The sequence below is a fragment of the Fulmarus glacialis genome, unplaced genomic scaffold (assembly GCF_000690835.1).
Source record: "Fulmarus glacialis isolate BGI_N327 unplaced genomic scaffold, ASM69083v1 scaffold27888, whole genome shotgun sequence".
Classification (NCBI taxonomy): domain Eukaryota; kingdom Metazoa; phylum Chordata; class Aves; order Procellariiformes; family Procellariidae; genus Fulmarus; species Fulmarus glacialis.
In genome coordinates, this window is record NW_009228189.1 from 18,858 (window position 1) to 31,789 (window position 12,932).

The following is a 12,932-nucleotide window of genomic DNA, read 5'->3' on the forward strand; positions in this document are numbered from 1 at the left end:
GCCTTAATGAAGCCAGAGCTCATAAAGAAGAGGAAAACACTTGAAACAGGTCTTGAAAACCTGCTTCGTACTGAGAGATTAAAGGAGTTCAACGTTCTTCTGTTTGCCAGACTGCAAGAGATTATTTTATCTTTTATTGCTCCAAAAAGGAGAAGTTCTAGGAGAAAAAAAGCAAAATCTCATCCAATGAAAAAACAAACTTGGCTAATCCAGACTAAAAATGCCAGATTTTTTAGCAGAAAGAGTAAACATCTACTGGAAGAATGTATTTCATCAATAGGGGATAGCCAATCCCTTACACTTTGCATCCTTAAAACAAGACCAGGTGGCTTTTAAAAGACATGCTGAAGCTCAGTGCAGAGCTGTGTGGCTTGTGTTATGCTAGGAGCAGGCCTCTGCGATCACCGGGGGGGTTTCGGTCTGTGAACAGCAATTCTGAACTGGCTTAATTAGGACTGGCAATGTCTAAGCGATGAAGTCAGTGCTGGTCACGCTAGCCCAGCTCTTTTTAGCTGCTCAGTTTAAAGCAGTGGATCTATTTCAAGTTTACACCAGTGTAGCTGATTTTAGCACTTCATACTTTAAAGTCCATGATAGATTTCGTTTGTTCTCCAAAAGGGTATGCCATGAGAGTACACCTTCAGAGCTCAGGCTGGCAGTGCCTTTCTAGGTGACCATGGCCCCACTACTAGTTCAACCTCTTGGTCAACCAGCTGTGAAATCGGAAAACTTGGATTCCTGTTTGAAAAGACTGCCTCAAGACTGCACAGTGGGTAAAAAAGCCAGCACTGGACAAGCACAGATGGCCTATGGCAGGAACGTGATGATTGATTCACATTATCCCAAACGTTTGCTGGGACTAAAAGAGCATGGAGGTGATGGGCAAAGAAGGTGCCATTTTGAGATCTTTCCCTGACCATTCTTTCTGTCTCTCTTGCCTCTCCGCATTTGTTCTCCTCTACTCCATCTCATTTTTTGCACAGACATGGTGGAGGAGAAGATCTCTGAACTGGTAGACACAAGGTTACCAGACAAGGAGGATGTAGCAGGGTAGGAAGTCTTCCTGCATTGAAAACAGCACCTCAAGGTCAGTCTTCCTCCAGAAGAGGAGACTAAGCCTGTACCGTGACAGCTTCAATCTTGGATCAAAATGCTAACATTCCCCCAAGTCTGAGGATAGTTGGTTCTCTAAGCGTTACTCAAGCTATATCTGCTGCTGAATAAAAACAAATAGGAAGCTGATGAAAATCACCCAAAAGAGAAAGAAACAAAGTGTACTGCAATGACAAAATCTTGTCATGGTAAGCCCATAAATGGACATTCTACATACACCAAAGAATTTCCCCCAAAATCTTAATGAATAAACATCAAATTCATTTTTCTTGTCACTTAGCAGACACATTCAACGAGGATTTTCCAGCTGTGGTTTTAGGCTGCTAAATTAATTGGGGTAGGAACTCTTCCCCTGCCTTTGAAATGAAAGCTGTGGCTTTATGAAGAGTGATTGTCATCGGAGAGGTCTTCCCAAACTTCTCTTCTCATTTTTTGAATTTCACTGGAGGACAAAATGGCGTTTTTATCTGCACAAGATCTGCTTGGAATATCCCTGGGGATTTCCCTTTAAAAGAGACTTTGGTTTGAATGTAAACTGCAAAAACACCCCAAGGAAACAAAAAGCCTGGCCTGCAGCCACCCTATTGTTTGGGGGAGAGAGAAAACAAGGAGAGAGAGAAAATATGCTCTGTAATCACAATGCTTTCGAAAGAAAAAAAATAGTCACAAATCAAATGCTTTCTTGAAATGCCAAAACAGGGGTCAGGTTGGTAAATTCCATGCTTTAGTCTCAGCCAAAATCTTTCACTGAAAAGGAAATCTGAATACCAAAGGGCAAATGTCTCAGATTAGAAACATCTTTAAAGCAGTGATGAAAAGTAAATGGGTCTTTCCAAGAAAAAGAAATTCCCCTTGTTTTCCAGTTCATTTTGAATAGATCATGGGCTTCTTTGTACTTAGCAACTAACTCATAGGGGTATATTTGGGTAATTACATGTACTAGTTCTACTGATTCTCATATGGCCACTCATATTCTGGAAGAGATGCCTACACAGTGTCTGCTTTTGGCCAAATCATCATCCTGCCTTTGAGATGTGATTCCTCTGCAGACAGCTGAAGCTGATCAAGATGTGACTGCCCACCATGGTGCGCTGCCCTCTCCCTGTGCCTATGGGGCTGGGGCTGGGAGAGGGGAGGCCTGACTCTCCCAGTCCATCCCAGCGCACACTACACTGCCTTTTACATCGAATGGAGTGGGCCCACTCATAAAGCTCCTTCCAGCGACTCAGCTGTGGGATGTTTTGGAGGGGTTGAAAACTAAGGACTTGTCTGACCATGCTTGTGCATCCTAAAAGTGCTGCTTCTGAATTGCCAGCTCAGAGAAGGCTGTAGAGTTCCTCTGCCTCATTCTTGATGGCCTGGCACCTCATCTTGGTACTCACTTCTGGGTAAAGTGTGGCAGTAAATGTTTCCAATACTGTCTGGTGGGGTACAGGATCCTGGTGATTCCAAGAAATTGGAATATATAGGCAGCTGAGCTGACTCTAAAGACTGAAAGATTTGGACTCAGACCATCAAACCCACAAACTAGCAGAACACAGCTTAAACAGCCTAAGACTTTAAAAACAAAGGAACCCTAAACTTCTTGGAATTCTTCTGATGTGCTTTAGATCTTCTTGAGGGAGAAGTGCAAGTCAGCAAAAAGTTTCTTTCGTTTTTTTTTTTCAAATAAATGGATGCATAAAAAAGTGGTCCCAGGAACTGAACACTTGAAGGATCCTATCAAATATCATTAAGACTGGCAGCATCATTATTCGTCTTGCAGCTCATGAGAATATGGTGATTTGAGACTCCACTTCAAGCTTTTAATACTCAGAAACGTCTCCCCTATTTGCTTTTTAAAGTCTGCAGCTCCTCTGTCAATAGATGTCAATAAACATGGTTGCTCCTGTCTCACAAAGAAAACTGCGGAGCTGGAAGCTGTCTACTTCTAGTGCTTTCACCAACAGCTTTCTCTGCCTATCCTTGTGTTTCCTGAATTTGCCAGTGAAATCAGTGTTTTATAAGAGTGCTGCCTATAGCAATTGGCTCTCTGTTAACTCTTTTTCCATCATTCTGGTTCTCCCATCTAACACACACTATGTGAGCAGGATGTGCCATGCAAAATTCTGCTACCAAGGCACTGGTGGCAGCAGAGAAAGCTGATATCCTCCCCAGGTGGCTTCTAGTGCCCATCAAACACGGTGGCACAGAGCTGTCCCCAGGCCTGAAAGGCATAGTCCACCAAGGGGAACAAAGTGGGCATGGATGAAGTCTGGGGGCTTACCTGGGGAAGGGCTTGTACCACTGTGTCCAGGAGAGCTCGCATCCCGGTGGCCATTTTAAGCAGTTTCAGCACTACAATGAGAATCAAATCCTGGTCAGCAGCGCTGGGAAATATTTCAAGCAAAACCCATAAAGGAAATCTAGCTTCAGATTTTGTAGGGAGGGTTTACATCTCCCTTGCATCTATTCCTACAGATGGCAAGCTCACGGCATCCTGGCAGGGGCCTCAGAACATCTGAACACCCTGATTACTTCCCACACCAATTAATGTTAAGGATATCAGTAAACCAGACCAAAAGCCAGAAGAACTCCAGTGTGCCCTAGCAGGAAAATGGAAGAGTGATGGGGAGACACTTCATCAGTGAAGAGCATCATCTCAAGCTCTGATCCTCCCTTCTCCACTGCTTCCTGCTCTTGTCTGGTATTAGTATAAAAGGTCTGTGATCCCAGGTTTGAATTAGAGACCAATCTAAGATGCCACTGGAAACACCCATGAAACCCCACCTCGCTTGTCTCTGAATTGACATTTTGCAGCCTCATCGCCTAACTGTTTTCAAGTCGAACTGAAACAGCAGGTCTAGAAGAACAAACGGCCAAGCCATTTCTTGATGTGTCTGGAGGGATGGCTGGAGACCTACGGAGCAGGCCGTACCTCTTGCTATTCTCAGCACCCGCATGATGCGTATTATCGTGGGATTGATGGGCAATGCAGCATTCATCTCAATTTCCTCCAGTGTGATTCCCACAATTGATAAGAGAACTATGGCCAAATCCAGCTGATTCCACCTAACAGACAAAGAGAGGAAGGACAAAAAAAAAAAAATCATACAGGTACAGACACCCAAGAGTAGAGAATTATCTGTTAATAACAATCACAAGCAAATCCCAAATGCCTCTCCTCTCTCATATCTGGGCCCATGTGTACAAAACCAACTCACTGCAGCTGGCACAGACAGCCTCTGAGCCACAAGCTGCTGTAGGCTGTGACCGGGAAGTGTCCCTGCCTACTTCCCGGTCCCTATCGTCCCCCTGCTATCCACTTGGTGCCACTCTCAGGGACAAGATACTAGGCTAGAGGGACCTTTGATGTGATGCAGTACAGCTGCTCCCATGTTATATCACCTGTCTCTTGAATTACTCCACTTGAGTATCTTCATTGATTTATAGCCTAACACTTGCAGAGGGCCTTCCACACGAGCACTAGAAAGACAGTAAGATGTGAAGAAACTGAGTGTGTTTCCTACACAATTTCCGTCATAAGTAATATTGCTCATAGCAGCTTCCAACCACTCAGTCAGGATAAATGAAGCAAACAAGTTGATCTTGTGGAAAAGTGTCCAATATTACCCTGCTCCCCAGCAAGTTGCCAGACCACAACATGCTTTCATACGCATTTGCTTCCGGCTAAATGTGAGGCAGAATAAGATCCGTAGGTCCTGCAGTTGGGATCTGAAGGCAGTGGGGCTGAACCCAACTACCTCTGTCTTTGCCAAAGGCTTTACAAAGCCAACAGTCTACCAAAGGACTGGTTTGGATGGCAAAGGAGACTTGTTCTGAGGAACTCGGTGACCTTAGGTTGCCAAAACTACTCTTTTGAGGACTGGATCGATGCCAATGGGTTGTTTCTGACCTCTAAGCTGAGCCGGTCAGACCTGGTGGAGAAGCAGATACTGGGGGAAAGAATGTATCTAGAATTTTTTAAGATTTCCTGAATTCCTTCTGCAAAGCCGTACCAGCAGTTCTTAGAATTTTTAGTTCCTACACCGTAAAGTTTGCACCCATGGAGAGACAGCCCTTTGCTCTTCCTTGCACACAGCATGTAGTACAATCATAGTAACGCTACATTTACCCAGCATCTGGCTTTGAAACTGGGTCAATACAGCTCTATCCCAAATGCACAGGAGTTTAAAATACTCTCACCTGTCCTTAAAGAACCTCCGAAAACCAAATGCCACCAACTTCAGAACTGCCTCGAACACAAAAACTATGGTGAACACATAGTTGCAGTACTTCAGGGCTTCATCCAGGGACTGAAAAGAGAGACACCAGTTAGACCAGCCCAAGCTATCCTTTCTTAGAGCCCCTGCAGAGGGACTGGCAGGCACAAGGGTGGCATAGGCACAGAGTTGTAAGAAGTAAAGTCATAATAGCTTGCAGAGCTCAGTTATAAAACTGCACTAAATCACACAGCAAAACTCAAATAAAAGATTAGACACTGATGCAAACAAAAACCTCATAAGCACTAATACTAGTTGTGCTAAAAATGTCAAAAGCTGTCAATTCTCCAACTTCAGTGCAAAAATTTTTCAGTCTGGTTCAGAGAGAAAATTTTACCCCTTCTCCATCTAATAAAATTTATTTCTTCAGATCTGCCCAGCCTTGGGTAGAATAAAAGACTTGGTGGATCATTTCTTTATTCCAGCATAGCAATCCTTAGGACAGTGGCTTTGCTTAAAACACTCAGAAAAATAAATAATGTTGGAGATGGATTAAATCTTGTGTTCTTGAAAAATGTTACATCTCTAGAGCTCGGCAAAGTATGTCCATATTTGGTGCAATGTTCACACTCTCTATAGAGCTGCTCTCGGAAGTCAGGAATCCGCAGTGTTTATACTTTAAGATGATGAGTGTTTATAATGGATTTCGTTGGAACTGTAGGCCAACAATAGCAAAAGAATCTTGCTGGGACCTTAAAATAGATAGTTGCAGAGTGAAACAGCTCTTTGGTTGGGTAGGGATTTGGGGAGAGGAGGGAGGGAAGAGGCATTTAGTTAAATGTAATATAGGTCTCTTACAATAAAAAAATGATAACAATGAACGTCAAAACAGACAAAATTGGAAATAAAATTCAATCGAGGAGTCTGCAAAGCAATGTCTGCTTTGTTGACAGATGAAGCCTCAGGCCATAGTAAAGCTCTCCTCGTCACATTTGTGTGATGACTGCGCTTTGCTGACCCCAGATATGTGGGATGACCATGCACTAATTTTTTGGGAACAAGAGCTGAAAGTTTTTCAGATGTTGGCATTCCTCAATGCACTACTATCCCTATTTTTGTTCCAGTGCCTGAAATAAAATGGCAACTTAAAAGAACGTGGGACAATTTACTATTTCATCTGAAGCACACTGCCTAAGCCTGAATTCTTGTATCATTTGTGATGGTTTGCATTCAGATTTACACCACTGTGTTTTACATGAATATAAACCAAGTATAAATAAGACCTAATCTGGATAAATAACATTTACATGCGAAACAAAGGCTGTTATGCAAAGGAATTACAGGGGCAGAACAGCACAGTCAGCTGGCGTAAAAAACACACACGTTACCCTGTGGCTTGGTGCCCCTCTGGCTTAGCTTCCAGGAGGCATTTGCAGGTTACCTGGCAGACCATGCAATACTAGAAAAGTAAACACTGAGCCTAGAGCTCTGTGAATGATAAAGCGATGGAAGATTAATATATGCAGCAAATGGACAGGCTACATGATTTATGCCAAGGGTTTTCTTGGCAAAGAAGGATTTTATAATACATAAAGAAAAGAAGGGTTGTACTTAAGAGTCAGTTTATTCTAAATTCATTGAGGAAAAGAAACGTTGCTGTGCATGCATTAACTTCATGTTTTTATCTGTTAATGGAATATTCTAAAACTCTGGACTGTTTTACAGTCTGAGGGTCAGTCACAGCTGGGATCAGGAGAGGAAATATTTGGACTGGTCTTTTCCTAGTATAAGTTTAGCTCACTCTCCGTTAGCCTTATCCTCTGCTTTTTTACGCAAGAGCAGGGAAATCAAGCTTTTGGCTGGGGCAAGTGACTCCTGAATGGTAGAGCCGGCCTAGAGTTAGATGGATTGCAATGCTGAGTCTGGAGGCCTTCAAACACGAGGGAATGGTCCCAGGGAAGCAGGGCTGGCTGCAGACCTCACTGGTCAACGGTATCCCAAGGGAACAGTGTATGGTCGTCAGGTCCTCTGCTACGCCACAGTGCTGTGTTTCACAGCGAACACGTTGGTGGGTGGCTCTTACCTTTGGCTGGTTGTAGTGCTCCATTGACATAGTGATGACATTGACCCCAATGATGAACGTGATGAAGAGGTCAAGATAGTGGCTGGTGCAGAGGGTGTGAATGTACTTCCGCGCTGGGGAATAGTCAGCATAGTAAGGCCTGCGCTGGGCTTCTGCAGAAAAAGAGAAAGAAAGGCAATGCAATGAACGCAGGCCCTGCTGCATGGTTGGCGGCCATCACAACGTGGCCTGCAGGTCATGTCTTACACATCCCCGGACGCAGGGCGAAACCCTTGGGAGAACTGATTCAAGCAAGCCATGTGAAAGTGCTTCTTCCTAGCAGCGAGGCCTTCAAGAACCGTAATGGGGTTATCAGGCTGAGCCAAACCTCTTGTGCTGCAGAAGGGACCTCCACAGCTTTGACAACCATGTCCATTTTTCTCCCAAGTACGCCCTGTTCTTACCGCTCTGTCTCAGGCTAGAGGACAATCTCTTCACTTAATGGGACTCTTGTCACAAACCAGGAAGGGTGAGAAGCAGGATGGAAATGAGACCCAAAACCAAAAGCAAAGCTTCAAACCCAGCAAAACTTCAACTCCAGTTTAGAGGAAGGGCTGAGGGCAAGTCTTATCGGTCTGGACTCTCATATGCATGTCTCCTAATCCCGCTGCTGTCAGGCATGTTCCACATAAGAGAAGAACATAACCTGAGCTCAGGTTCTGTGACAGGTGGCTTTTGGTGTATTTTAAAGGTCTAAAGAAAACATAGCAATGCCTGCGGCAAAGGAGGACACATGCGTGAGGGTTAGTAGCACACAGGAGAGCATCAACAGCAATGGAGTGGGGTGCTCAGCATTTGTCTCAACAAAGATTGTCAGCACAAGCTCCTCTGAAAATATAAGAACAAGGACATGGTTGCATCTAAAAAACCATTCAGGCTATGACCACATGAATTTTATATCTCTGCCTCTGGTCATGACTCCTCCTTTTTTCTCTTTGAAATGGGGAAATTTCTGCATATGACCAAGTTCCTGGGGCTGTTCCAAGGAGAGTGTTTGGACACTGCCCTGCGACTGAGTTGTATTTACTGTGTGTGTCTGTCTTAAATTAGACTGTGACCACAAGATGGCCGTGGGCACTCGGATGGAGCCGAACTCTTTTCAAACTTAAGAAATGTAAATATTCAAAGAGTGTACTTAAGGCCAAAGTCAGCATTACTGTAGATTTTGCAAGTGGAAGAGACATGTTAGGTCATACTAAGTCAGAGCAGGATTGTTCTTAGTAGAAAGGGATTTTCTTGCAAATGCTTCAGCAAATTCAGTATTTAAATGCATGAGGAACTGGGAAAAAGGAGTTGCTTCACCTTAAAAATAAGGAGGCAAATAGGTTCAAAAGTACTCAGTGACCCCTGAAATACATTTTCCACTCCTCTCATCTTGCTAATATCTTTCAGATGGAGTGATCCTTGAAATGCGGGGGTTTTTTTTTTTTTGGTAATGCAACTGATGCCAGATTAGAGTCCAAAACCCTAAAATAAATTGGATAAAGGGAAACTGAATCTGCCGCTCTCTTTCAACTACTATTTTTTCTGGTAGTTAAAAGTGGAGTGGAGGCATTTGAAAAACATTTCCTTCTGACTGGGGTCATTTAGACTTATTTTTTCTGCTAATGGGTGTGGAAAAACAAGATGAAAGCAAACGCAGTTGTTTTTGTATACATTTTTCTGTTGCTTTCATGTGCCTCAGTCCTACCAGTCATGTTAGACTGGTAGGGCTGTCTTTCTGTCTTTGCTACTGAGCTTGGCTAATCTTCCGGTGTGTCTAAAAAATAATAATAAAAACATGGCAGTATAATATTTATTTAAGTCTGTACAATGTGTTCTCATGTGTATTCAGGATTACGACATACTTTTTCTTTTTTTTTTTTTTGGAAATGTCTTCTTGGGAATGCAAAAAATCAGCTTGTTGTTGGGAGGTCCGAGAATACCCCAAATAGTCAAACTTTATATTAAGGGACTATTTATTAATGACTAATGGTTGATTAATGGATCTCAGAAGAACATTAGCCGCAATGGGCAGCGTGTGAATACACTGGCTAGCAGCACATAAGGAAAACAGGCTGTAGGTGACTGCAACTACTCTCTAACCTGCCCAAATACAGCCATTGATTAACTATTCAGCAAAAAATCAGGTGTTTATTATGTTTTATAAACTACTTATATAATTCTAAAGCATAATCACAAGAAGACATTTTCCACTGTAAAGCCACTGAACAGAAAACCTTCTAGGCTGCCTGTCAGCAACACAGCTCTGTCTTTACATGGGCTGGATATACAAATAGTAAGGAGGAACCATCCAGCCATAAAGGTGGGTCTGTTTTATTGCGTGGACTGTGTCTGTACACTCTGCCAGTGCTCAGCGCTGGCTATGCCTGGTCAACTGGTTGCTCAGAGAACTTGGGATAGGTTTAACTTGACCTGGGATGAGGGAGCTCTAGGAAATGCCTTACTCATTTAAGATGTACTACATCCCTGAAGCCAGGTTAACAGACAAAAAAGAAACTTCTCCCGGGGGGACACATACCAGGACAGTCTGGGATAAAGTTGACAACGCTTCAAAACACATGCAACAACACTGTCATGCTCAGTGCAGTAACCCATGCAATGTCCATTAGAGGAGATACTTCTCATGCAAGGCTAACGGTAGTGAGCAGGGGTGTGCAGGAAGGACAAGCCAGCTTCTGCGCTCGGCAATGCTGGTGTTGTGTCAGGACAATCCCATGAAGGCAGAGGGGTTGCAGCAGGGTGAAAGCAGTGAGAGATCAGCCACACAGCTTCTCTGCAGCTCTGACCCTCTCTGAGCAGGAGGGAGGCTGTGTTTCAGAGTTCCAAGGCGCCCAGCTCTGCTGGGTCACTGTTCATCCCCAGTCCCTTTAGGAATGGGAGTTTTACTTCAGTCAACAGCACAGCAAGTGGCTCTGGCCTCCTTTCAGTTCAGACACACATTTTCAGCTCATAGTGAGAATATACTATGTTATTCTCCCCAGTTTGGGTCTAAGTGTTCACTGCACACACCTACAGCTACAGCCTGCTCAACCAGAGACATAGGGTCTGCAGGAGAACCTGTATGAGGAGAACAGTGGACCATGGGGGTGTGGGCACAGCCAACGGGGAAGATCTAATGCATCATTAATTACAGTAGGCAAAACGCAACCTGTGCCTGGTTTCTCCAGGGAAATGGTTTCTGGGATGAGACTCCAATCAGCCAACTAGCAGACTTATATCAAACACAGACAAGTATCCCTGCAGTTGACAGTTTGAATTGGTGGAAATGCAGGAGGGAAAGGAGAAACCATCAAACATATGTAAAAGGAAAACCACAGTCCTTTCTCGCCCCCGCTTCTGGATGTTGGCTTGAATCTCACCTCTCTGAAGAGTATTTAAACTCCTTTGCTTGTAATTCTGCTGACATGAAAATTAATGAAGCACTGTCTCCTAGCTTAAAAGCATTTAGGTTGGCATTACAATTGCTAGCTACAGCTCCTCCATTATTCTCCTCTGCATGAAACATTAGAAAGCCCTAATGGGTTTATGTGCATGCTTGGCACAGAGTAGCTCTATACCTGCAGCTGCCTGGAAAAATAAGCAAGATGGTTTGATAATTCCCTAGTTGGAAATACTAAACACTCAGATATGCAGTGCCCAAAATTTTAGTTACAGCTCAAATGTTTCTGCTGGATACAGAGATGGTTGTGGCATTGAGAGGATGGACTAATTTAAATACCACTGTGTGCTGCCCACGTTTGCTCACCCCTAGAGAGAAAGGCTTACAGTCAGTGTTCTGAAAGGCATCTCTGCTGGGTCTTAAAACAAAACTGGCCTCTCTTCCTTCTACAATGCCCAGACGCTCAGCTCTGTGTTGGGAAATGACTCAGAGAAACACAGCTATGGCCACGCTCCTCTCGTACAGAGTGGAAATTAGAAAGAAGCATTTGCCTTTTCTCAGTTCTCAGTTTTTGGGGTCTTCCCAGGGACCAGTGACTTGGTGACACTACTGAAAGGCACTCTCTGCTCCCCAGCTAGGGCCTCCCCTGGGCTGTCAGGCATTTCCAGCTTTTCCAGTGTTGCCTGCACTGCTTTCGACACACAGTGTCACCCAGACCCTGCTTGCAGCCTTTGAAGTCCAGGGTACTGCCTGCGTTTGACCTGACATCGCACTCTGCTCAGCGGGCCAGCGGCTGCTGGCTTCACAGCAGATACAGGCGGGTTGGATTTGGCCCCGTATCCTGAATGCAGAGGAGATCAAGCTGATCCATGTGGTTTTAATCAAAAACTTTAATCTGGGGAGGCTGGTTTCGGTCTGTGTCTTCTGAGAACCTCATTAAAAGGTTAGGAGCTGCAGGATTATTAAATTACACTACACTTATTTACATAGTAGATATAGTGGATGAAGGTAGTGACTGTGTCAGAAAAATATTCTAGTTTATCTTGAATTTTTACCTTCACTTTTACCTCTGTGAAAAAGTACGCTGTGCAGTTCTGCTTTTAAAACCACATCAAATGCATTTCTACGATGTATTCAACCCCCTGCCCTCTTTTCTCATGTAAGCAGAGTTAACTGGCAAACCCAGTGCCTCCTTTCAGTGCTGGCCCTGGCCTCAGCTGAGTTTATTGCAGCCTGGTTGTGAAGGCTGGGCCCTGCGACCACTGCTGCTGTCACGGCAGCAGTGCCTTGCTGGCGTGTTGGGTCCATGAGCTCCGTTGCCGGTGCCTCGGGTGATGCTTGTCACAGGAGCAGAGAAGTCAAGGCACGCTGACAAGGGGTGTACCCTGTCCCAATCCCTTCATGAAAGTGGCCCTCAGATGGGAAACAAGAAACTTTTTGGAAAGGTCTGAGGTGGTGTCTGACAGCAGAGATGTGGGCTGAGAGGGACCTACCTGCCAGGCTCCCAAAAGGCCTGAAAAGTACCCCCAAAACAGACACGTGATGATTCCCCATCCCACCTGCATGGGGTCTGAAGAAGGAGCTGTGTCCTGCTGCAGGGCTGGGTCCTCCACGGAGCAATCCCTCTGCCAGGTCATAGCTCTGCACACAGGGTCCAAATCCCGGACCCAGCCTGCAGAGCCTGGGATTTGTACCCAGGGCCTGCTCAGATGGGACCATCCAGGCACTGACAAGCTGAGGCTTAACCCATTTCCAGGCCTGAGCCCAAGCCTACTATAGCTTAATGGTGCGTTTCTGTGTGTGTAGGTACCTACAGATGCCCAAAGACCTCAATACACAGAAACACACACAGGGTTGCTACACACAGAGGACATTACAGACGGGAGACAGGACACAGACAAGATGCCAGGCAGACAGGGCAAGTCCAGATGGACGGGTGTTGCTCAGATAGTACATCTGTTAGCTACGCTGGATTTTACTCTTATTAATGGCCCTAATTCTTCCTCCCGTTATGGTCTCTTCAGGCCAAACACTAGAAATGGCAACTGAAGTAAAAGCAGGGCTCTCTGCTAGGCTACCCAACGTAGGCTCCTTGCTCCTCCACAGAATCACT

General features: G+C 44.7%; 1 protein-coding gene across 1 annotated transcript in view; it reads right to left on the reverse strand.

Annotated features, from left to right (window-relative positions):
- The window catches only part of CACNA1H (calcium channel, voltage-dependent, T type, alpha 1H subunit), a gene marked incomplete at both ends in the record, with an annotated part of 82,377 nt that overhangs the window by 18,225 nt on the left and 51,220 nt on the right, over positions 1-12,932 (reverse strand). The window contains 4 exons of the mRNA XM_009583407.1: positions 3,380-3,450; positions 4,031-4,164; positions 5,299-5,408; positions 7,399-7,550. Coding sequence (XP_009581702.1) covers positions 3,380-3,450; positions 4,031-4,164; positions 5,299-5,408; positions 7,399-7,550 — 467 coding nt within the window. The remainder of the gene's footprint in view (positions 1-3,379; positions 3,451-4,030; positions 4,165-5,298; positions 5,409-7,398; positions 7,551-12,932) is intronic.